This window comes from Cebus imitator, unplaced genomic scaffold, assembly GCF_001604975.1.
Source record: "Cebus imitator isolate Cc_AM_T3 unplaced genomic scaffold, Cebus_imitator-1.0 Scaffold178, whole genome shotgun sequence".
In the NCBI taxonomy this organism is placed as follows: Eukaryota; Metazoa; Chordata; class Mammalia; order Primates; family Cebidae; genus Cebus; species Cebus imitator.
Window position 1 is genome coordinate 1,745,629 of NW_016107493.1, and position 26,955 is coordinate 1,772,583.

The window sequence follows — 26,955 nt, forward strand, 5'->3', positions numbered from 1 at the left end:
CCCTACTGACCTTGTGCTCCAGCCACTGTGAATTACTCATAGGTACATTCTCACCTTCATGCTTTTGCCATGTTACTCTCTTAGATGGAATGTCTCATACTCAAACTTCTTTTCCCCATGAGAAGCTGTACTTTAAGGCTCAACTGATGTGGTTTCATTTGTTGCTCACTCTGGTATGACCCTAAGGCATTTTGTTTATACCTTTTCACAACTTGATAATTATTATTGTTAGGGGTGGACATGTCTGGATTCCTATAAGAACAGTTAGCTTCTCGATGGGAGTGGAGGGCATGGGTTGGTTTCTTACTCATTTTAGCATTTTCAGAGCAGAGTATGGTTTCTTGCATACAGTAACTTCTCAATAAGTAGTCATTAGATTAAACCAAAACTATCAGAGCACACAGAAATTAGCCTAGAGGAATGTTTTATAGACTCAAATTCAGAGAGTCATTGTTAGAGAGAAGCACTAGTTTTAGAAAGCAACCCTGTCAATGTTCTAAGGTTTGTTTCCCCATCTCTAATGCATGAATATGATAGGGAAAATGGTTCATTATATAAATTGCAAACAGTAATAGTAGTCTCTCAGGAAATTGATTATGTTGACAATTTTCTATTGAGCACGTAACTCCTGCATGCCACGAAATGGCTAGTGCATTACATATATTATTTAGTTGTCATTGTTACTTTTTACTTAAAATGTTAATTTGAGATTGTCAACAAGAAAGTGAGTAATTCTGACTATGAAGCAGTTCAGGAAAAACTGTCATCATTGAGAATATGACATACGAGGTGAATCTTGAAAGATAAAGATAGATTTCACCAGGTGGGGAAAAAAACTAAAAGTCTAGAAATGAAGGTAGGGCTCAGGTTATAAAGAATGGCATGCAAAAAACTGTTATGATAAAGAATTAACTTGTCTTTCTTTTCCTCTTTTCCCCACACCTTCTTCCTTTTTAAGAAGAAGTTCTTGGGGGAAAGACTATGATAAAATCAAGAACATGACTTATCCTAGCATAGATATCTTTTTTCACAGTCAACTTGTATCCCTTGGTATTAACAGGGACCCACAATGGCCTGGTACTGATGAAGTACACACTTCATAACCTCCACCCTCCAGGAGTGTTCATTCTAAAAAGACAAGACATATATCATGAAGAACCACACTACATCAATAATTTAAATAATCTGTTCTCATCATTTTAAGCATTTTCTATATATATGTGGGTGCTGCTATTGTTACTGTTCATATTAGAGTTTTTAAAGTTCTCTTCAACTGAAAATGAATGCAATATGGCAATATCTATTTCACTTATAAAATATTTTAGAAGATTAAAATATTTCAAGTTGAAAATAAATGAGTGGCATATCCTCCAAACCAAATACTGAAGGCTGAAATGTTCAAATGACCAGGGAGGCCTTTCACAAAACAATTATATGGCCCCGTGTTTGTGCTTGGAGCCTATCAGATATGAGTTTGAATCTTAGCTGTAAACCTTATGTGTAAGTGATAAGAAGGGGAGGGGCACGCTGCACATAAAGAGTGGGGTTCCTGTCCATGGTACTGAAATGCCACTGCGGACAAAGTGGCATGCTTTCTCTTCCCCAGGACACTTGGTTTTGACTTTATATTCTCCCAGCCCCTAAGTTTTTTCCTTAAAAAACATTGGTCTATGTTTATGACCAACTTCCTAGTTTTTACAATACTTCAGAACAAATACAAACTAGAACTTGCTCAGCACTAAACACAAAACACTCATAGCCTGCTCAGATCTCCCACAAGAGAGTCAATAACTTTGTCCCTGCTGAATAAAGCTGTATATGCTCCTTGAAGGCAGGGCCTCTTCACAGTGATTATTCCCCTTGATATGCCTAACACAAAGCTAATGAGTTAATTCATCTACTAATTAGTAAGTAGCCCCCACTTCCTTTGCCCCTCTAGGAACTCTAATGAATGAACAACTCAGCAAGTGAACAGTTCTTCAGGAGAATGACTCATAGCTTCTTGCAGCAGAAATGCAAAAGGCCATTTACTCACCCACACCTTCAATACAGAAAATGTCAGCATATGTAACCAAAGGGAAATGTTTTCTGAGTATCTCAAAAGGAAATTCATATTATTAACCACAGACAGTTCGCTTTCTAAATGAAAGCACATAAAGTCCCCAAACAAACTTTTGTAACTGTGAAAGGATTTCTTTTCAGATGGTTGAGACTCTTCTGAAGTGTGAAATGAGCCAGATAATATTCAGCTCTTGTTTCTTCGTCACCGAATTCTTTTTTCATGAATCCAATAAGTGTCTATTAAAATAAATAACCCCCTAATGACTCAAGATAACCTAATCAAGAAAACTGAAATGGATAAGAGGCTAACTAAAAGGAAGGCTTGTCAAGGGCTTCAGAGAATCCCTGATGAGGAGGTCATCTAAACCTGAAAAAAGATTTGTGCTGGCTGTTTGGTTACAGTTCAAGGTTAATTATTTTATACTTTAAATGTGGTAAGTAAAAATGATCTGCTTCTTTTTTACTTTTTAAAACTGTATACTAAATTCTAAACTGTATTTTCATGGGGACCAATTTTTAGCTATCTCTGGGCTATCTGACATTTCTATGGATGTGTCTGTAAAGATTGAGTCTGTAATTGAGAGTAATGAAAATTTTTATTTCAGAACAGCCCTTTAAACCTCTGATAGACTGGGCTCAAGTCAAGAGGAGATTATACAAAATTTTGTTACTCTCCTTAGCATAGATACATGGAATATACATAGCTATTTAATAGTATGGAGATTTGGTATGCCTTTACATGTATAAATATGTACAAACATATATACATGGTTACCTGCACCTGAAAAAGCCAATTAGTGTGAAGAATAAATCTAGAATCTTGTACTTCTTCACTTAAATAGTAGAAAGACAGTAACAGCAAAATGAACTAGGCTAAAATATTGAACAGAAAACAATCAAAATGCTTCTAGGGCCTCCCTTCAGGTCCAAATGCCAGCATATCTGTCACATATCACTGTATATTGCAAACTTCCTCAAGAACTTATCATAATGGGGGTGGTGTGGTGGGGGATAGTGGTTGGGGTAACCAGACAGAGCAGAAGAACCGGAGTAAGACTTCTTTGAAAAACCAGGGTGAGACTAGAATGAGGTGAGCAAGCGACTAGGGCATGAAATGTAAATAGTATGGCCTGACAAGTGTGTGCCTTCTTACATCTTGCACCCTAGGAAGCTAGTTTTCCTTACCCTAGTCTTGATCCTGTGAAAAAAAAGATTAAATAATCTCAACAGTAAAGTGGCAGCAAGCATTCATAGATACCAATATTCTCCCACTGTAAGAACCACAGTTTAACTCAATGTCTTCCCCAAAGGGCTGGGGAGAAATAAAAGAGGAGGCTTTAATATGGCAACCTAATTTGCTTCAAAGTCACATGCAAGTTTCCAAAGTTGCCAAGTCATGAACAGGCAAAATAATAAACTCAAAGGTTGCTGCAGAGAATAAAATGAGTTCAAAACAAGTTCAAAACTTTAGTGATGAGTTAAAAGTATTTGACATTTTAAGAACTGCATATGAAGTCTGATTACGTATGCAGTTCATTGATTATCATCATTATTATTGATTGTCTAATTAAGGACTCCTATAAAGGCTAATTTTAAGGCATGAAACATTAACATAATTAATTGTGAGGGTGGTAAAAGAACCCAATTCTTGATGTGAGGTTGATACTAAAACTGAGATCTTACGGAATATCTGAGGAGATTCCTTCACTAGAATCTGATCTCTTGAGATTATACCAAGAGAAAAAGGAGGGAAGGGTAGGCTGGAGGGCTCAACTTGATGCTCACACATTACTCTGTTCACATCCACTTGGTTTAGCATTTGGGAATCTTGAGAAATTTCTTCACTAGGCATAATACTTTTCAAGTAATTTTAGTGTACATATATTAAATGTTTTTGAATTTGAATTTGGAACACCACCCCTAAATTTTAGTATACTTGCTCTGGTTGACAAGAGCAGAGACTAGTCCATGACAGGCTCTCAGAATGATTGAGTTTTGAAGAAACCTACCTGGCAGCTACTCAGGAAAGACTGAACACCTCATTTTAGCCTGCCTTACTTGCTGAATATGAATGGCAAAGGCAAAATCATTAGGAGTGAGATAGACCACCAACTCATTTTACACAGGGTATCCTATGGCCTATAGTTTCAGTTATTCTTTATACCAGAGAGATCAGGGTAACCATGTCTACTTCCAGTGCCCTAAGTTATCCCAGCCCTAATAAAGCCATCCTCAAAATGGAAACTTAATAATATAAGATCAACATTAAAGTACTTTTTTTGTGCAAAATGGCAAAACTTTGATCTTAATGCAACATTTTTTAAAGGCCAAGAAGCTAATGAGACAAGATAATATTTTATATTTTGTAAATTTACCATCCTACATAAAAACATTGTCTTAAAAAATTATAGTTTTAACTTGTCTCATAATTATGTGTTGCACGGTTATAATCACAATTAGGATATAAACACGCACATATAATCCCATGTAAACATACACACATTGGAAGGAAAGGTTCTAAAATGTTAATAGTAACTACATTTCGGTAGTAAAATCATGGGTGATCCATGTTTTTACTTTCATATTGTTCATCACTTTATGAATTTTTTAAAATGAGGCTGTTAAATAACTTATGTAATAACAAAATATAAATTATTTCTTTAAAAAGTGTACAAATATGTGCCTGAGACATTTTTAAGAAAAGATGCAAAAACAAAAATTAATTTGTCTTTCTTTCCTTTATTTTTGTTTTATATAAAAATAATCTGCCCACAGAGACCTACACGTTTTAAGTTATTTAGCCTGTCAAGCAAATTAGACCATCTATCAGGAGAGATTTTAAGAAAAAAATAATGTTCATAAAATCTGAGCTTGTAAACTACATCTAAAACATAAGTACACTCTCACTTAGGAATACAATTTGTTAAGTAGTTGAGAACTTGAAACACATCTTTTTTTTTTTTTTTTTTTTTTTTTTTTTTTTTTTGGTAGAAACACAGTGATAAGGCATAAAGGTCAGTACACAAAATCCACTTAATCCTAATGTACATGAAGCACAGAACATACTGAAACCCAATCACCATGTAGGTCATACTTTCTATGGGGAAAATGATTTTAGAATTGTGTATTAAAAGCCAGAAATCCATCTCTTCTAGCTACAATAGGATCACAATTATGCCTGCCATTCTAAAGTGTACAGTAGGAGGAAGAACTCTCTCATCCCTGATTTTAGTGGCAGCTCCTGCAGCTAGTGGTCTTCATACATAGCATGGAGGATTGGCAGAGGTCTTTAAACCTTCATAAAGACGAGGACATCTTACTAATATCATCTCACCCGAGACTCCCTTGGTCCCTGTTCATTCCAAGATCACCCTTTTTCTTTTATCCCACCAGCCTCTGGGGCTGGCCCTTTCATTATCGCCATCTGGGGTTTACAACCAGGCTGTCTCTTTCCCCTTGTCTGTATAGAACAGAACAGGGCATGTCAGTTTGTCTCCACCTTCCTGATACAAAAAACAAGTCTACAGCCCTTCTGAAGTTTGTTTTTATCTTTTTAATGGAGGAAAGGGGAAATAAGGATTAGAAATGAACCCCTTTCCATTTCTCTCCCTACTCTATTTTTACCTGAACCTAGTAGGAAAAAACAATCACATTATGTAGTGTTGGGTCTTTGGATATACAGATAATAATAATAAAGATTCACTCGCTTCTTAAAAAAGAAAAACAAAAGAAAACTTCAGATGATCCTTAGCATTCTATACATTAACCTACTGTAGCCTATAAAAGAGAGAAGACAGCAGGATATGTGATGGAAAAAAAAAACAGTTTCTGGGAAATGGGGTAACTGATGTCAAGGGAGAGAAATGTGGCTGATGATGCTGTCAAAGTACACGACCATCCCTGGAGATGTGCCCGCAAGTTACGATGTTTCCTCATGTCTAGATTTCTACTTCCCAGATCACAGGTGATCAGGTAAAATTGGGAAGAAAGGGGGAAAGTGGCCCTAAAGAATCTGCAGAAGGACAGGAAGATTAGCAGAAGCTTTTGAGGAACAAAGCGTTCCTGTGGCCACTCAGACTGAATGTGGGGTGGTCGCTCCCTGGTGGCCCTTTGTATGTGAGGGTCAGACTGGAGTTATACAGAAAACACTCCATGTGCCTTTACATATGGCTTCTACTAAGAACCCCTAATTCCTAATTCACAGAGAACTATCACTGTCATTCCATTCCATGATCTGAGTATTCTGCAGACAGAAAAGAAAGGTAATCCTTAGAATTCACACACAGAAAATTACTTTAAATCACTAAATTGGTCCTAAATAGAAAATGAAAGAAAAGTGCAAGGTAAAATGTGCATAAACATGTCTTTACCTCTGGTCTTACTCTTCTTTGACTTCTTTCCCATGAAGAAAGGGGCAATGGCCTGAGAGAAGATATCTAATTGGAAGTGGACGATGGAGTGGCCTGGCCATCACCAAGAGACTAAAGCTGAGCTGCAGGAAGTGGTCTGGGACCCTACAAATGCATTCTCATGTCACCCATGCACTAGGGAAACATATACACACACTTCCCAGTAATGGATTTTCACAATGAACTAGTTTGCCACCTTTTCAACTCCTTTTCTGAACCCCTTTCCTTGCATTGTGTCTTGACCCTAAACACTTACAGCCCTCAAGGACCCTCTTGGCCCACCATGCCTACTCTCTCTAAAACTTTCCTCCCTCTTCTTTTTCCTGATTCAAGGCTTCTCTAACACAAAGGACAGTGTTAGATATTATTCTTAACAGCTGATTATAGCAATTAACGTCAAGGAGTGAGTAAGGCTTAATGGAGGGATCATTTCTATTTTAAAAGAAATTTCAGATGGAAGGAGAAGGTTGCTATGCATATTTGAACTGGGCCTTCAGGGATTCAAGGCAACTCCAGTTCACAAGAGTACCTAATTAATAGTTTCCCTAATTTCACCTTCAGGAGAAGGGAAAGCCCTTGTTGTGCATCTGCCTCTTCAGTCACTGCAAGAACTTAAGATCCCTCCAAAGAAAAATAAAAGGAGGAGGGAAGAAAATGCAAGAGAAAAACCTTTGTTCTTCTTTGTCCTTACAATACAATGGAGTGGGTGTGGCCACTCCCCATTGCAGCTTGGAGAGGTTAAGCCTTATGATTAGTCATCTATGACTAAGATATTTATATAAATTCATAAGGTGTATATATATGACTAAGATATATATATCCATAAGATGTATCTATGCATGTGTGCATATGTATAGACATATATATATAGACATGTATATACATACACCTTATGGATAGGCACCAAATATATGTGCAATGTATCAAGTCATGCAATTGATTTCACTTTTATCAAGTGAATACTGATACTTATAAAATGGAGTGAATATCATTTGTTAAATTGCCTTTGAAACTACCTGTTAAATTCATTTTGTTTGGCAGCATCATTTTTATAAAAAAACACAATGCCTGAATTGCCTATCTAGTCAGCTATTTACAATAAGGTTCCCTACTCATAAATGAAAATGAGATCATTGTTTCAGTGAAAAAAGAACAACCTCAAAGCCTCTTATCCTCACTTAAGCTCAACCTTACCTTCAGCATATTAATTTGCAGAACTATGTTCTCCTCCATATTCTATGAAATCAGGGCTACTGATTTCTTCAGGAGACATAAAAAATTTGGAGAGCTAAGCTTCTGCCAGTTGGCAAAAACAGCTTTCAATCAGCTACCTGAATTAGTTTGGGAGGCTGGAGGCATCACTATTTCCAAAAGCCATAGTGCTAGTCAACAGGAAGATTATAGGCATTTTGAATCAAGTTCTCAGACTGTGGTCTTCAGTTTTTCTCAAAAGCTGCTTATAAAAGAAGGACTGTGTGAAACTTTGATATTTACATCAAGTCACAACTAAGGGGCAGGTTTGCAAAATCAATTGTGCAGTTTTTATCCTCACTGCACATTTACCACATATGTCCTTTATTACACAGTGGAAAACCATTAAATGCACAGTAGTTTTGCCAAGTGGCATTATGCATTTAACAGCTTTATTCATTTAACAGCTCCAACTCTCATTATATTTTGCCATGTGGTACATGGGATTTTATGCATTTAACAGTTTAAGAGGCTCTATGGTATTTTCTTTTCATGTACTTCATACTATGGTTGGACATCATGTCTTAGCAAACTGTATTTCACTGATTTCATTGATGAGAGAAAGTCAGAGTAATCTGGAAAAATTACCACACTGAAATTGAAAAGGGAAACAAACATTCTAATCCCTTTCCAAGTTCCTTGACGTTCTACTCCTAACCTTTTATCAACATCTGAAAATAACCTACATCAGGTTAAAACTGCAGGTAAAAAAGGCTAACCTTGTACTCTATAATTAATCCAAGTATAACATTTAACTATAGTTTGAATTTTTTTCAGTTTTAAAAACTTAATTTTTATTGAAAACCTTCTTGCTTAATAGAAATACAATAGTCACTTCCTTTCTTTATAGCACACAACAGATTTTTTAGGGAGATGATCAACCATTTTACTATTTACATATGTAGGGATGAGAACATTTGTCATATAAGGACACAGAGGAAATCAAGCTCAGAATCAAAGGACTCTCAAAATCATGCTTCCATTAACTTTTGCTTCCTCCACTCTGCATTAGGTGTTCACCCTAGGTATAAATAAATAAGCATGTACCTCAAACTAACCTAGGATTCTAGGTTTGGGCAGATAGTACCTTTAAATCAAGAGCTGAAGCAGATAGTAGATCCCATCAACTGTTGCTGCTTTCAGAAATAAAAAACCTAAGCATCTGTCTGCTCTTTTCCCCAGAGCATTACATTCTCCACAAACCCAGCACTCTGAAAAATTTTACTGGATAAGCTTCTATGTTTTTCTGTTAAAAGATTTTAGCACTTACTCTGCACTCCCCCATGTGTGTTTTCTCCTGGAAAAACAACTGTATTCTGTACATAAAAGAAACACCTGACATGAAAAGGTGTCTCTGGGGCTGGGGAAAAGTGGTTATTATAAGAGTCAGCCATTCCCCTGCTGGGAACAGGAGAGGTGATGAGACTTGGCTAAAACTTGGTCTCAGAAAGGTGCTGTCATATACATTGTAAGTTTTGTTCAAATACATATTTTTATATGTTTAATATATTGATATATGTATCAAATATATATATATATATATATATATATATATATAGAAAAGGAGAGAAAAAAGGGTACACTGCAGTGTTTAGAATAAGGAGAGAAATTATTCTAGGCTATATTTTTTTTAATCTTTAAAAGAAAAAAGTTGGGATTTTGGCCTCATCTCTATTTTGAACTCCAACGGGAATAAAAGCAAACTGGAGAGCAAAAGGCAGAACATGACAAGTTCCTTGGGGATTATTATTGTTATTATTATTATGGGAACAGATGTATTTTTATTGGTGGGAGGAGGAGAAGGGTCTAATTCCAGCCCTCAATTTTGCTCTTTTAAAAACCACTCACCTGACTTTTATTTGCAGCCACTTTGGCAAACAGGGCTTGAGACACCTTGGCCCTTTTCATCTCCTGTTGGATCTCGTCATAAATGGCAGCTGTGATGTTGACGTTGGCGCCGTCCACCTTAATAGGGAGGTCTGTTGTCGGTGTCGAGGTTTTGGCCTACCAAGAGACCATGAAAATAATAATTTAAAAAGTGTTGCATTCAGCCCAGCCATCTGTGCAGAAATTATCAAAGGATTTCAGTCAGCTGATGCCAAACTGCATTAGCTACAGAGGGACACTTCCTGTCCATTATTCTAATCAGGTTAATTGTGATTGGAAATAATTGCAGTGCATTCCTATAGGACATGCAGAATCCTGTCAACCCTATTTTCTCACAGTAGCCCAAATGATGGTTCACAGGTAGGATGACTCTCCTAGACACCAAACTATAAGCAATCATCTAGCTACAAAACAAACATGCAGAACACACACGCAGCTACCTTTTTCTTTCTAAAAATGGCAAACCTTGGAAGAAGAGCCAATTCTTCCAGAAGAAATGAGTAAATGGGTAGAGGTCTCTAAATAATACATTATTACTCAATTTAATGCACTCCGGAGTCTCTCTCATTCTTTATTAAAGCTTTATGTATGTCATTCGAGTATGTATGGTTTCCCATCATTATCTTCATTATGCTACACAGACAGTCACCTAATTTCACCTAGGAAATCAGTGGAAATGAAACAAAATTTCATTTCATAAAACTAGGCTTCAGAATGCCTTTGATGTGCCGTTTTCATTTTCTTAAACTCATATTGTGGTTTTATGTATTCTGCCGTGCTCATTTTAATTGAATGATTTCCCATCAGCTTCAGAGACAAATGAAGGGCAATATAGAAAGTGTCTGTACTTCTTGGGGTTAGGATAATCCTAAAATGTTTAAGTCTACTTAATCCAAAAGATGGTGACAACATTTACTTGGTGTGAGCCCTGGAACGCTTTGCTGGTGTCTAACAAGAGAGGGCTGAGACATCTTCTTAGAACCACTGCAGCAAGACTTTAGGAAAAGACCTCATTGATCCTTGTGCACTACCAGCTGAAGTGGCCAAACCTGGGTTTTTTTTCTTTGTCCTCATTCACCCTAGAATCCCAGACCAACAGAGTTATTCCCAAATCACAAGTTTCCCTGTGCAGATGCCCTGAGCTATTCTCTACTGGATCCAGCAGGAGGAAGGTCCAGAGAAAGGTGTAACAGGCAGTTTGGACCCTGTGATCAATGGCGTCTGGAGGCAGAACTTAAGGACCTACATTTCCATAAAGGCTTTGCTTCCTAAGAGTGCTCAGTGACTTCTGCCATTTTCCTTTTACCTCCTTCTCTCATAATATTTTCTAATTATCGCAAAGCAAGAATCAGTATAACGTATGGTGCGCTTTTAAGGGCCAGGTACTCCAGAAAGTATTTAACTTTTGCTATCACATTTAATTCATTTAAGATTCCAATGAAATAGACATCATTATTTTCATTTTACAGAGGAAGAAACTGAAATAAAAGAAGATCTTAATCTAGGACGCCCAGCAGCCCATGAAGGAACCATGATCTAACACAGTCTTGCAGGCTTGAAAGCATGGGCTCAGGACACTGGACGACATACTGCCTCTAAAACCTCCAATGTATGCCAGGTGCTGCTACAAGAATTCCCTTGCTAGGCTGGGACTTTCCCATTAAAATTCAATTATCTGTAATTTTTTAAAAGAAACTCTTTTTTTCTGCTCAAAATTTCTAGTTAACCCACAGGGCTTTCCCTGTTAACAGAAGCTTTAGCATAACATGTCTGTCTTTCTCAGTTCAGTTTTCATAATTTGCTTCACTGAGGATCTCATCCTGCCTGACAGGTCAAATCTTCTCTAGAACCATGAGGGCTAAGATGAAACCCCTCAAGGAACTACAAAATATGGTTGAGAGCCCAGCTTTTGGAATCAGAGAAACTACAGTTCAAATCCTACCTTTTCCACTCAGCCATGTGACGTTACACAAGTTACTGAATCCATCTAAACCTCAGTTCCCTCATCTGTAAAATGGGCACAATACCACAAAATAGTGACAATTGAATTCATGCAAAACGTTCACAATACCTAATACACAGTAAGCATTTTAACAAATGATCATTCTAATCTTAGTATTGTTTTGTTATTATTAAGTACACCAAAGAATGCTGGCCAACTGAAGAAATAAAAAGAGGCTGGAGGTGTAACTTCAAATTTCTTCAATTTGTTTTCAGCTACTAACAAAGTACAGATGGGGTCTGGAAAATAATCTCCCTGTATCAATGTAAAGCTGCCTGTGTACACTAAATTGCTGACTCCAACTAAAAGGCTGAGTCAGTAAGTACTCCTCTAATACTTGTTCTCACAATGAAATCTGTACTGTACTATGATCTTTACTGTTGAGATATGTCTGTAAAAAATTTTAAGTCAGTAATCACAAAATATTTTTAAAAACTTTAATAAATTCTCCTTTCTCAATCTTTACCCGAGAGAAAAAGAAGACAATTCTAGAGAATGTACAAATGCAATGCCATGATTGCATTCTCAAAAACATGTTGAAATATTTATTTTCAAAAATCTCAAAACTGTAAAATTAAATAAGCAATTTCCCTGCTATACATATCCCTAAAGGGCACCTTTAACTATGAATTTTCTAGATGGGATTCTGCTCAAAGTAAGCAAAATACTGACCCTAACTGTGTGGTCTTATAAGTCGGTCTGGCACTGAAAGCTATCAGGTCTTTGAAAATGTGCCTACGATATATAATCTTGTTAGGAAAATAGTACAAAAGAGCTGAAAACAAACACATAGACCTGTGTTATTTTCTAACAAGCAGAAGTAACTTTCTAAGAAGAGCCGCCTTGACAAGTGGCCATAAAGTACGGTTGGACTCTTCTATAATGGTTTAACAGGCTTCGAAAGTGGTAAAAATATTGATGAATTTAGCAGAAGTAAATATTAGTGTACATTAACAACTTGCCCAACTTACTAACTCAATATGTATTCCCCAGATTTTTTTTAAATAAATAAAAATGCTTGGTTACACTCATCCAAAGTAAGCAGCCAAGAGACTTATTTTTGTTTTAAACAGTAACTAAACCTCATAATTCACTAAAGACTGAAGTGTAAGTGACACAATTTGGCAGTGCATGATAGAAAGTAATCTTCAATTAAAAGTTTATTGCAGAGTACAAAAATATAAAGAGTTAAAATGTGTGAAAAAATGGATATACTTGAAAAAGCTCAAATACTTCTACTAGAATACAATTCTGCTTCTATGTTTAATCAGTTCCTTAGAATTTATCAGAAAACACTCACAAAACCAAAGCTATAATATCTAATCAAAATAACCTTTGGTTTTTGAACCACTCATTTTTCAGATTTATATAAATGTATATCCATTAGGCCAGGCACAGTGGTTCACACCTGTAATCCCAGCACTTTGTAAGGCCAAGGTGAGTGGATTACTTGAGGTCAGGAGTTCGCGACCAGCATGGCCAACATACTGAAACCCCATCTTTATTAAAAATGCAAAAATTAGCCTGGTGTGGTGGCATGTGCCTGTAATCCCAGCTACTCAGGAGGCTGAGGCAGGAGAATCACTTGAACCCGAGAGGCAGAAGTTGCAGTGAGCCACGATAGCACCACTGCACTCCAGCCTGGGCAACAGAGCAAGACTCCTTCTTAAAAAGAAAAAAATGTATACCTATTAAACATTGGTTTTAAGAATTACCGCTCAGAACCTGTAACCATCCTAGCAACAGTGAATGGGCTGGCTTTATCGTAAGTCTATCAAGTAGTAAAAGTTTAGGGGAAATAGGGCACAGGCCAGAAATGAGGGGGCTTGGATGTGAACTGGAAATGATCCCTGACTGCTGAGAACTTGACCCTTGAGTTAGGAGCTTTGCGGCACACATTACTAGATGTATACACTTGCATGAGGTCTAAGAAAAGAATACTTTTCAAGTATGTGAAGAAGAAGAATGGAAATCACCAAATCCTGTAGGGAGATCATTCTAGGAAGGAAAATAATTAAGGCCTACCTTTCCACCATCATTTTCTAGAGGATCATCAAGTGACATTTCAGTCATTCTTACCTAGCTACTGCATATGCATGCTTCCACTACATGCTTCCTCCATTTTGTCTTTTTCAGACTACATAAAACAGAGCTTAAACTACCCTCTGCCCTCTGCCCCCTGCCCCCAGCCACCCTTCAGCCCATCCAGCCAAACCAAATAAACATACCATTTAAGGGAAAGCAACCTGCTTGCTATGCAAACTCAGCTTCAACACAAATGTCTAACTCCTTTTTCAGCAACTGAGCAACTATATATAAACATTCTAGAGCCTGCCCCTGTGCCCACTTCTGCCTACCCACCCCTCACCTACCATGTATGGAAAAATGGGACTTCCTAAAGGGATAGAAATATAGTATGAGATCATCTATGGTCAGAGGTTCATATCTTTTGATCAACATGTTCAGCGGATTAAAAAATCCTTGAATTCGCCTGGTGTGGTGGCTCATGCTTGTAACCCCAACACTTTGGGAGGCTGAAGTGGACAGATCACCTGAGGTCAGGGGTTCAAAAACAGCCTGGACAACATGGTAAAACCCTGTCTATACTAAAATAAAAAAAATTAGCTGGGTGTGGTGGTGGACCCCTGTAATTCCAGCTACTTGGGAGGCTGAGGCAGAAGAATTGCTTGAACCCGGGAAGCGGAGGTTGCAGTGAGCTGAGATCGCACCACTGCACTCCAGCCTGTGTAACAGAATAAGACTACTTCTCAGAAAAAAGAAAGGAGAGAAGAGAAGAGAGAAGAGAGAAGAGAGAAGAGAGAAGAGAGAAGAGAGAAAGAGGAGAGGAGAGGAGAGGAGAAAGAGAAAAGAAGAGAAGAGAAGAGAAGAGAAGAGAAGAGAAGAGAAGAGAAGAGAAGAGAAGAGAAGAGAAGAGAAGAGAAGAGAAGAGAAGAGAAATCCTTGAATTATGTCTCTTAGTGTTCGAGGGAAAACACAGCAAGTAGTGAAGGCAAGATGTTTCCAAGTCAAAGAGTGAAAAATCCGGAGAGCAAGTTTCTCACCTGAGGGGTTCTGGAGGAGCTGGGACTGCTGGAGGCCGAGGAGACCATGCTCACATTGGGATTCATGCTCCGCTCCCTCTCGTCCTGGTAGATGCGATCTCGCTCCACTTCTGGCAGATTTAGGAAATTCTGCATGGCCCTCAGGTTTACTAGAAGAGACTGAGAGGCTGTCCGAGGGTCTTCTTCCTTACGCAGAATCTCAGACAACAATCCCTGATTAGATGGGGGGAAAAACAGACCAAGTCACATTTGCAGGTATATGTGTGTGTGTTTCTGTCTTCTGCCCCTCTCTTCCTTTGTTTGGTTTAACCAGCTGGCTGTGATGTCAAAAACCTCACGCTAATTCCGTAGGGTTCTCTGGTATGAAGGGAATGTGCTTGCTTTCTGGGGGATATGCATTATTTTAGGACTGTTCTATTCTGACACTTTATCATCACTGTAATAATCATCGGTGTACAGACATGCCAGCTAGCAAGGTAGGCACTTGGGAAGAATTGTGAAACCGCAATTACCACCAGGTGCCTCCTACAAGTATTTCAGGAACTGTTAGAACTCTCTCTGCTTGAAACTGGGAACACTTGGCAGTCCTGCTTAGCTTTACAAATCTGCCAAGTTTGGTAAATTTAGTTTCGACATTTAAACAGCATGGGAGATTTACATCAATTTAAAAAAAAATTGGCTGAATTTCTCTATGACCGGCCACTGTTTTCAATATAGATATTTCTTATGGCAAAAAAAAAAAAAAAAAGGAAAAAGAAAAAAAGACACAAAGCAAATGGCTAAATTGCATTAATCCTCTGATAATTTCCCAATGTACACACACAATAGTTATCCTTACATATATATGGAGGGCACCCAAAGCTTTTATGAGATATCTTCATCGGGGAAGCCCTAATCTCACCAGCAAAGCTATGAAAATGAAGGCACCTCTGGTGAAGGGCTGAGCACAGCATAACAACATGGAATGCTATGATAGGCCCAGACACTTTCTGAATGTGTGACTCACCCAAAAGAAAAGCTTTACATAGGGAAGTAGTGTTTTCATGTGCTCTGATGACAGAGAATTCACAAAGAAAAGAAAAGTGTTGCCAAGTCTACAGAATAGTATGGACTCCAGAAAAGGGCTGGAGATCTAAGGTGGGACACTGTAGTATTGGGGGTAGGTGCAGATTCATTTCCATTCTGCACACTTGTTGGATTATCACACAGAGACATCACTTTATATTCCCAGCTAATACTGCTTCTCAGGGCAGTATAAGACAGGGTTTAGGATTATCCCCCTGGGAAGAGCTGAGATGTTAATCCCATATCTTAGAACAGATGGGGCAACTCAAATCATGAAAAGTCACTTCTTTAACTGTAGTCAAGTAGAACAGATGCCAAAGATGTTTCCACTCAGGTGAAAATTAATGCAAAGGAAACACTATCAGATTTCTAATATGTGGCTTAAATATGAAAAGGCAATGGATGTAAGAAGAATATGCTATCTCTGGTGGTCCAAAAATCTTCAGGGTAAGATAGGCAATGTTTTAAAATAAAGCAATTGCATTATAACATAGTGAAGCAAATGCCACTTATAGGCAGTGCATCACATAGCACTCCAAGGAAGCAGTCACCACTCAGAACATCACATAGTCAATTTTACTACAAGGAACATTTCAAGCACTATGTCATCTGTCAGTTTCACAATTTGGGTGTCATGTAACTTTGATTTAGAGAAATTCTAAGTAATAGCTGGTATAAATGCTAGAGATCAGTGTGTGGTGTGTGTGTGTCTGTGTCTGTGAGTGAGTGTATATGCATGCATGCCCAAAGAAGGAGACAAGGTAGGATGTGTATGTAAAAACAACCGACTGGTACATGATTCTTGAAAACATCCAGATTTCCTGTCATGCTTTTAGAAGAAACGAGTGAGACACTTATCTTCCAGAAAATGTGATATAATCTAGGTATTCACTCTGAAATTAAAAGTCAGTTCTGCCTAAAGTTACCCTACTTTCCGCTTGCACTAAGCAACCTGAAATATTCATAATGAATTTGTTTTGAAGATACAAATCTTCAAATGAATATGCGGAGAAGCAAGAGCAAAGTGGATTTCAATTTTTAATACCAGTAAAAACCACTAAGATTGATATTTTCTGAGTCTTGTTTAATGATAAATTCTGCATATAAAGGATGAGTTGGTCTTTTTCCTTCTCTCTCCCTCCTTCCTCTTTCTCTCTTTCATGATCATACATAAATTTGGGATTTCAATAAATTTCAAATGACTAAAACTTGAAGGAGTTTTAGGGTCAACATAGATAAATTGTTTTAGTTATTATCATTATACTCAAGAGATCTCAAAGGCAAAGTTTATAAACTTATTCTTCCCCTGTGAAATTATTTTCACAAGTTGTGGAGTATATTACAGCAAAGATTTTGGATACAAAATAGTAATACAACAAAAATACTATTCTAATGGACCATGACTCAAATTTATGTTTGTTCATTCTTAATAAAAAAAAAATTAAAAAACACAGAGTGTTTCAATTTGTTTCTTGTTTTTTTCATTTTAAAACTATATAGCTCCTTCTCCTACATTTTTTACATACTGGACAAACTTGCAGGGAAATTAATCCATTTCCAAAAAAAATTAAGATGAAGTATCCTTGAGAATGACTGATTATCCATTTCTGAGGTGAATACAATATTTATAGTTTTAAAGTCTGGTGGAATATACTGTTGCCTCTGTTTCACATGCTTAATTGAAGATAAAGCCTCAAACCAACAAGGTAGCCAGTGTCACCTCCATATCTTACCCCCAGAGAATCAGAACACTGTTCTAAATTATTTACTAAAACTCTCTTCTGTGTAGCTATGGTCCCAAAGCAGATTCTTTTCACCATAGACATTTTCAATAACAAGTGGCTCACTGGTGGGCAAAAGAAGAGTTCTAGTTGTTTTGTTGAGTGTTTTTCATTTGGGTTATTTATGTGCTTTTAACTATTTAGACTGGGATGTTTAAAAATGTATTCCAAATTCTGCAGCCTCATAAATGGAAAGTGAGTCTATTTCATTAGCTGAAAATCAACAGAGGAGAAAAAGATCAGAGGAAAACAGACAGCATAACTTTCATATACCACAAATCATCCCATCTAATTATCAAGATAAGTAAATGTTTATCATATTGAAACTGTCTTGAATAGAACATAAATTAATAATTTATCTCACATAAATATTTCTAAAGCCCTTGCCACTATGTCATCTGGCATTTTAATTATCAACCAGCCAAGCTGGAGGTGTCACTTGGACATTCCCATTATGTAGCCTGGGATATAGAAAATGTGGCACAGCACCTGGGCACTGAAAAAAAGATGTACTTTTATGAATAGAAAGGTCATGAATATTGAGAATGTGCAAATGGAGGGAAATTAATAAATTAACCAGGATATAGCTTATTAAACTTTCATATCAGTAATCATATTAAAATATATTGCAAGTATTGAGTAAAGTGATCATTAAGTATTTTCCTCATCATAGGCAACAGAAGCTTTCTCCAGGGACACATTAAAACAATTCCCTCCACAGTGTGAGCTGAGATTATGTAAGACCAGGAAGCATGCTGACTAAAAGGAGCAGAAGGAACATCTGCACAAGGTAGAGAGATACCCTCCAAAATAATTCTTGGGTTACAAGTCACTGGAAAAAGAAGGAAGTCAGGTAAAGAGAACCTCGAATTGGCCTTTTCTACAGCCTAATTAACATTTTGCAGGCTTCATATGATTTCCAGGACCACCAAAGAATACATGAGTTCAGCAAAATATTCATTAAAAGCAAAATAATTCAAAGTACGAAATGAGCAATAACTTACTATAATGTCATCTAGCTTGCTAACAATTTAGCCTGCTTGCTACATCTATACACACAGCAAAGAATGGGGCAAATTTTTTTTTAATGAAAAATTGATGCCCTTATTTTTTCTAGTATTTAAAAATAATATTTCTTTATAACAAATTAAATGACCTTACAGATTCTGAGTCTGTACCTTCTGTGCCGATGGGCTTTTGATTTCCATATTTCCTTAACATTTTAAATAGTTTGTCCCAAATTGTTAGTGTGTACGATACATGCTGATATTCAGAAAAGTCGGGGAAATGTTATCATGAATGGCTCTATAAAATTTACTTCCAAGTTTTTGCCCTAGCCTTTGACATCTTGTTTGGGACAGGTGAGAAATTATCTTTGATGAGCCTTTAACCCTGTAAGAGAGCAATAACAGAACCCACACCTGGGCTAGGTTTTAGGCATGCTGAGCCTGAGCTCCATAGAGAGTCCATGCCACTCCTGACAGCAACAGTTAAAGCCATTACTGACTAGATTTTAACAGATATCTGTTCTTCATGGCTCTCAGACCACAAGTAATTCTCTAGGATCAGGCTATATCTCTCATGGATGACCTCAGAAGCCTCTAAATCCAGTATCTCCCATTGATTTTCTAGGGAACACCCAAATTCAATATACCTAGTCTCAAAAAATAACAGATCAGTCTATTAATTCATTTGTTATTTATGACTGAATACAAAGTTCTGAGAGGGATGAAGAGATTTAATAAGAGACAGATTCTGCTTCCCAGGAGTTTACCCTACAATGGGAAGGAGAATGTATTATAGCGGCACAAGGTAAAAGATGCCATGCATCATCAATGTAAGCCAGAACTAGTGTCACTTTGGTTCAAAGGAGGGAGAAAGTATTGTCAACTGCAGGATCCAGGGGAAAAATTTTGGAAGAGGTAAGATTTAACTTAGCTGGAACTTTAAATATAGATAGTACATGGATATAGACTTACGATGAAAATTGGGCAGCCTGTGAAACTGGGCAGTATCAAAACATTTGAAGAAAGAGAAAGCACATGCCTACTCTGGAATACCAAGACAAACCTCGGTTTTCCTAAAAGCTGTAAAATAAAGTGCAAAAACTGATAAAGTGATAGAAGATATTTTGAAGCAAAAACAGTAAGTCCATATTAATATGATTCTGAACTACTGGAGTAGTTAACCAGCAAACCAGCAAACATTACCACCCAAAATGAAGTGATATTAGATAATCTGTTCAGCCTTTTTGTCACCTGCAACAAATTAGGTTTTCAATATGCAAAACATCTTCCTTCCAGAAAAACAAATGATCACGATTCCATTTAATTGTAATTTAATGAGGCATAATTTATTTTTTAAAGTGATATACACCAGGTGTGTACTGAGGAAACTGGCCAGCCAAACCCTAGTACTTCCCTTTGGAAAAAGCCTAAAGCTAGCTAGAGACTGTTTTCCTTTCTGGAAATTTTGTTTCTGTTTGTGGCAGGTGAAATGAGAATTAGAAAAGGTAATTTGCAATGTTCATCTATTTGCTAAAACATGTAGCTTTTGAACTATCTCAATCCAAAAAACATTCATTTATCATAGAAAGCATAAAGTAGAAAAGTATTAGGTTCCAATGTGAACAAAGATAGACATTCAAATGTTATGTAAATCCCAAAGACAGCTTAGATGTACTTCTGATTCCCATGCTAAAAGTAAAATCATATGCTGAACACTTCTTTAGAAGCATCTGGACTAGATAGAGAAAATAAGCCCTATCCCCTTATATTTTAATTATTAATTCTGGGATGATAATCCTCTTCAGAAATCAAGTTAAATCTCTCTAACGGTATATGATTCAGAATATTTACTAGTGAAAACATATTTTAGTTCATAATTATATATTGCTTTAAACGAATAGTATCATAACCAATCAGTAAGGTTAAAAAAATCACATACTGCCATTTACAGATTAAAATTACAGAAGTCTTGGCACTCACATGGGTCAACCATCCACCCTGCCCCTGGATAACCTATCACGTTTCCCTTGATGCCAGATATAGGTGATGAGGGGTTGGAGGCAGCAAACCACCTTGCCATGTATGTACCTATGCAACAATCCTGCATGATCTGCACATGTACCCTGGAACCTAAAGCACATTAAAAAAAAAAAAATCTATTAAAATAAAAGTCAAAAATAAAAAGAAGGTTCTTTCCAAATAAGGTCCCCTTATTCCTCATGTTTCACCCACTTTTGTATGCTTGCTAGCCTTAATTTTCACGTAATTCTGCAATATCTATGTGCAGCTGAAGCACAAAACTGGTATCCTCTTAAGAAAACTATGTAATATCAAACTCCTAGTCTAATCACACAAAGTGAACTCTTAAATTTAAGTGGTCAATTCAGAGTTGGCCAAAGGGGTTAAATCAGCGGCAAGGCTGTAGAAAGCATTGGTATCCTACCATCTGAAAGCTGACCTGACAAAATCGTTTCTCTCCTAACCTGTAGTCTCTCATTTCCTTCTAGATACTCATGAGAGGCATTTCCCACTCTGTTCACGAATATTAAGAGGTTTCCCTGGGTTCTGTATTCATAATCTACAGCCCCACTATGATTCTGGCTGCTGAAATTCATTTGTGTAATGCTAAAAATACTCTCCCATCCCCCACGCCCCAGAGTATTGCTTAGCCATGAAGCCAGAGTACTTAGTCTGATTTGAATAAAAGGTATACAGGGCACAACAATGACAATTTGATTTTTATTATTAAAAATGATGTGTTCAATCCTCAAAGAAAATGTCGTTATTGCATTAGTTTAATAAAATCTCTCTTTTATTACAATATTTCTTTATTAGGAAAGGCAGCCTATGCACATGGCATTTTAGTAGGATGGAGTGGATAGAATTGAGCATCTAAAGGGAATTGATGTATTCTGCAAATATAAATGCATATATAAAAGTAATGTTTGCAGACAAATGTTGTTACTATAGAGATATATTCTGTAAAGCACTAAAAGACTAGGTATACACGTATATATGTATACACACTGCAGTTGGAAATACTTTCTCCCTCCTTTGAACCAAAACAGCAATAGTTCTATCTCACATTTATGAGACATCTTTTGCACTGTGCTACCATAAAACCTTCCTCCCATGATACAGTAAACTCCCTGGTGGCAGAATCCGCATATTTTGCACTTAGCGGCCTGTTGGTAATATACAGGAATGGTTCTACGAAGGCACCAAATGCATTATTTTTTAAATTTCTGGAAGTGGGACTCCTATCTTTGCTAAACAGCTAGCAGCAGGCCCTGGCAGGCTACATATTGAAACCATGACTCACATTATACTCAAGATCTTTTCATTCAGCCTGCTGAAAACAAGATAATTGAAACTGAAATTTAGGGTCATGAAAACTTCACTTTAGAACAAATATTTCAGGTACCCCAGGTCTGAAATTTATTAAGTAAAACACTTGACTCGCAGATTTGTTTTTTTGTGGATACAATAAAACTTCACTTTTGCCAACAGACACGTCAGAATACAGTACGCACGTAACACAAAGTGAGTAGATATAACAGAGTGCATTCTTGAAGCCAGAACAGTCTGTGTTCCCTTAACTGAATACCTTTGACCAAGCCACACTTGAGCACATACAATAGAGGAACTTAGCCAAAACCACATTCCTGGCAACTTTACTGTTTTTTGCTTGTCTGTTTGTTTTTGCCTACTTAATCTATGCAATGATTGTCCCTTCCTCCTTGATATCTCTAGGAAGTCTTAGGTACTGGAATAAGAGGCTAACGCACAATCCAAGTCAAAATTTATAAAACACATTACCACCAAAATGTGAAAGCAAACAGATATGAACAGGTTCCCTTTGGAAACGTTTTACTAGTAGTGTTCTTCAGCTCTGGGCACATACATGGTTTCTACTCACACCTCAAGTACCTGGCACTACGACTATTTCATTCACAAAGTTCTGGGCCCTTCTTATTCCTAGTTTCCATGAGTGTTCTGTAAAACAACTGTTGGCAACCTGCCCAAAAAATTTACTAGCTTTGGCTACTTTGTCAAAACATTGGCAAAAATAGTACTTTCCTAAAACAAAACAAACAAAAAAAATACATTTATTGAATATTTATATCTCAAATGCATCAGATGCCTTCAGATATAAGCAAAGCAGTCTATTAACACTTGACTCTTTCTGAAACAGGTATAAAATATTATTCTTTCCTGCTGAAACATTTCTGGATTAGTTTTAATCACCTTCAGGGTCAAAAGCATTTGTTCTCACATAGCACATGGGACACGTCACAGTCCTAATTATATCACAAAAGGATTACTGGTTTGAAAGTCTGTTTACCCTCTGTACCTCTTTGAAGGAGGGATTATGTCCTTCATCTTCCACCCTGTGGTGGCAGAAATTATTGAGAATAAAGTAGTTTTGAGTGTGAGTTATGAAATCAGACTCACTGGGTTCAAAATCGGGCTCTAATTGGACAAGGATCAATTAGTCTCCCTATGGCACAGTTTCCTCACCTGCAAAACTAAAATAATTCTGCTTCCCTTATGGGGTCCCCTGGAGAGCTTGTATCTGTATGTTGTAAATACTAAGAGTTTAATCAACGTTAGCCATCATTAGGATTTCTAATATAGTTTCTGAATACTTAATAAATATTTGATGAATACATAAATACATCACAGTACAATTTTTATTTTACATCTACAACTTTATATATATTCAGGACACTCTAGCTATATTTTGCTAAATGTCTTCTCATAGAGAAGGCAGAAAATACAAATAATAACTTTTAGGAAGTGGAATAATTAAAACTATTTTACATAGAGAAGAGTAGAAAGAAAAATGTAAAAAATTATATGAAGCAAAAATGACAACATGAATATTCTAGATAACACTCAATTAAGATATTCAATTTATACTTCAGAAAAGTAAAACAACTTCCTTTCTCTAAGTAATTTTACCATCTTTTAAAATCAGCTTTAATCTGTATCACTGTTCAAACATGGGCCATAACTATTAGTGGATCATAAAATTAATTTAGCATATCATAACTTTGTATTATAAATTAGAATTAAAAATCTTAGAAAGTACCAGAGTGTTTCACACATGGTAACAGCATTGTTCCATGAAGGATTTTTTTCTTTCATGAAGCCTTTGGTTTAGAAATCTATAGATACGGAGAGGTGGAAATGAGATATAGCTAGAGACAGACATACAGACGTGTGGGCACATGCACATCTGTGGGTGTGTACCAGTTCATGATGTAAAAAGTATTTCTTATAGGTACTGCAGTCAAAGTAGTTTGGAAGTAAATTTTGTAGTCTCTACTGACACTTTTAGGCATAGAACTGTACATAAAATTGAAACAACCTAGTAACTTCAAATTGATAACAATTATATTTTTCTTTCAGCATTTCTGGCCTTTAAACTTACTTCACTTTATTTGAGCAAATGTGCAATTAACCCAAGGCCAAGTGGTCATCATTTTAATAAATGGTCATGAAAGGAAAACTCCTTGTATATATTTTTTAAATTGGTTTAAATGAGCAATGGTGAAAATATATATAAATAATGGGACTTAAAGCTAGTGTTTCCTTGAATTTTTTTTAATAAAAATTATATTGTAAATATAACATCACTCAGAATTTCAGGAGACTAGTTAAATAATACAACAGTGGACTTCCGCATTAAAAGTGCAAGTTTCAGTCAGATGTGGTGGCTCATGCCTATAATCCCAGCACTTTGGGAGGCCAAGGCAGCCAGATCACTTGAGGTCAGGAGTTTGAGGTGAGCCTGGCCAACATGGCAAAACCCCATCTCTATTAAAAATACAAAAAAAATTAGCCGGGCGTGGTGGCACACGCCTATAATCCCAGCTACTCCGGAGGCTGAGGTGGGAGGATCACTTGAACTCAGGAGGGGGAGGCTGCAGTGACCCAAGATCATGCCACTACATTCCAGGCTGGGTGACAAAGCAAGACTCCCATTTAAACAGAAAAGTACAAATTTCTACTGAAACATACTCATGAGAGGTGACAGTCTTCATTGAGGACAGAGACCTCTGTGAAATGAGTCAATCATTCCCTGTTAGACAATGGTGAAACAAGATTATAGAATTCACCAAAAGTGAGTTTTCTTTAGTAAAAACAGAGAAGCCCAAATTTTCTATAATGAGTCTAGTAACTAATTTTTAAGGACTTTGCACATTGGTCGGGGATAAAAGGAAAAGATAGGCTGGGTGTGGTGGCTCACGCCTGTAATCCCAGCACTTTGGGAGGCCAAGGTGGGCAACAGCCTGAGCTCAGAATTCTAGACCAGCCTGGGCAACATGGTGATACCCCATCTCTACTGAAGTGCAAAAAATTAGCCAGGCATGGCAATGCATGCCTGTAGTCCCAGCTACTTGGGAGGCTGTGGTGGGAGAATCGCTTGAACGTAGGAGGCAGAGGTTGCAGTGAGCCGAGATCACACCATTAAACTCCAGCCTTTAAACTCTCACTCTGGGTGACAGAGTGAGACTCCGCCTTGAAAAAAAGGAAAGGACAAGACAGACTAGTATGCCATCATGTTAGCTTCTTCTGATTCTCTTGCATGAGTTTTGTGAAGGAGGGAGAAAAAAATGTCTTCTTTTACATACAAGTCTATTTCAGGTGGATTTAGAAGTGTGAGGACAGTTGCATATGTTTGACAGCTGCTAAATTAGCCTTCTCTTTAACCAGAACACAAACAAAGCCACTACCTCCCCAAGTCTGTTTAGACGAGCCCTTTGACCTACCAATTCAGGTTTTGTGGCTAAAACTGCCTAAAAAAGGTGACAATTAACAACAGATAGTCTTGTATGTGCAAGGGGAACTAAAGGGAACCTGCTACCTACAGGGCTACCCTCAAGCAATCTAATAACTTTGAGACACTGCTAACCTAGGAGATATTAATATTATTATAATCTGAAAATCTATGAATTCAAGCCAGTGATCCTGAAATGAAAGACTGTTTATTTTATGAAGCAAGCAGGGCCATCTCTTCCCACTTTATTAATTTAATGTTCTGAAATCAAAAGAGGGTATATTATTTACTTCAAAACTCAATAACAGGTTCATGCTTGATCTGCAGCATTTCATATTTACAGCTCATCTTTCAGTGGGTGGACTTCCTTTTTTCACAGGTTTCCTTGTCATTTTATAACCAGCTCACTGGACCATGGAGTCAAGACCCCTGGACTTAACATTGTATTCTATTACTCTGTGACTTGCTGGGCGCTTGTATCTCTATTGGATAGTGGGAAATAATGACGACTGAGACCAGAGGCAGGCTGACAGAGAATTCTGAATACCTTAAAGCTCAAGTTTTCTAGAAACATAAACGGTATGTATGATTATATTGTGCCAATCTTTGGCTAACAATACATATAACTCAAACAAAGGAGTTTAAAGAGAAGTTTCTACTCCAAAAAAACTGACTGGTAACACACCGAAGCTCAGACTCACCAACATTTTGGTTGCCAAGATTTTCATGTTATTGTTACATATCTCTTCTTAACTGTGCCACTTCAAAATATAATATTTAGAAAGTCCGTCATTTTTAACCTTAATAATGTGGGGCATGAATATACTATAAACACTGTGTCAATAAAGCATAAAAGCAAAAGCCATGTCATTTCACACGAAAAGTTTACATTTTAGCAGGTGACCTTACTGTCAGCGTTCCTGATACATTATTCAACCTAATTATCCAATCCATTGAAAACATTCTCCAGTTCCTGAGTGACTTCATAAATTATATTTATGATTCTGTCTTAAGTTTCTTCAAATGATGTGGCTTTAATGACTAAACTGTAGATTTTTTTTTACAAAGTCTCACAAAAACTAAAACTAGTCAAATGAGGACAGGTCGACCAAATTCTATGAGTTTCAAATAATTTTTAAAATCCTGTTCTCTATCACATAAGACCAGGGTGCACAGCTTTCCAAAGCAAGGCCTTTGATGTAAGGTTGCAAACTGTGTAACTCTGTGACTTTTTCAATGAACTGAAGGAGCAAGATACCAAATTAGAGACTTGCTGTCACAAAAGAATAGCACATTTTGCAAAACACACCTGTACTTACAACTTGCAAATATGTTTCCAAGAATCAGATCAGAAGAACTACCTGAGACACAAAATGAACCTGAAACTTTCTTAATTATGGCATGATCTGCTGGAGAGAGAGAAAAAAATAACCACATAACACAAATAACGAGTGTGGCAAATGTCTCATTTTCAAATGATACAGACTTCTTATTGCCAACTGCTTGCATAAGGATGTTTCCTGAACTCTGCCACCAAGGTAAGGAGACAGTGGTATAGAGAAGATATGAGGATCACACCTGATTTCCCTTTTCTGGCATTCTAATGCTCCCATTCACATGTGACAGGGCATCCGTTCCACTGG

At 37.0% G+C, this 26,955-nt stretch overlaps 1 protein-coding gene across 3 annotated transcripts in view; it reads right to left on the reverse strand.

Moving 5' to 3' along the window:
• SATB2 (SATB homeobox 2) overlaps positions 1-26,955 on the reverse strand; it is a 189,313-nt gene that overhangs the window by 39,836 nt on the left and 122,522 nt on the right. For all 3 annotated transcript variants that reach the window (XM_037744524.1, XM_017545183.2, XM_017545182.2), the window contains 2 exons: positions 14,673-14,885; positions 9,570-9,725 (listed from right to left, as the gene is read on the reverse strand). In XM_037744524.1, the coding sequence (XP_037600452.1) occupies positions 9,570-9,725; positions 14,673-14,885 (369 nt within the window). The remainder of the gene's footprint in view (positions 1-9,569; positions 9,726-14,672; positions 14,886-26,955) is intronic.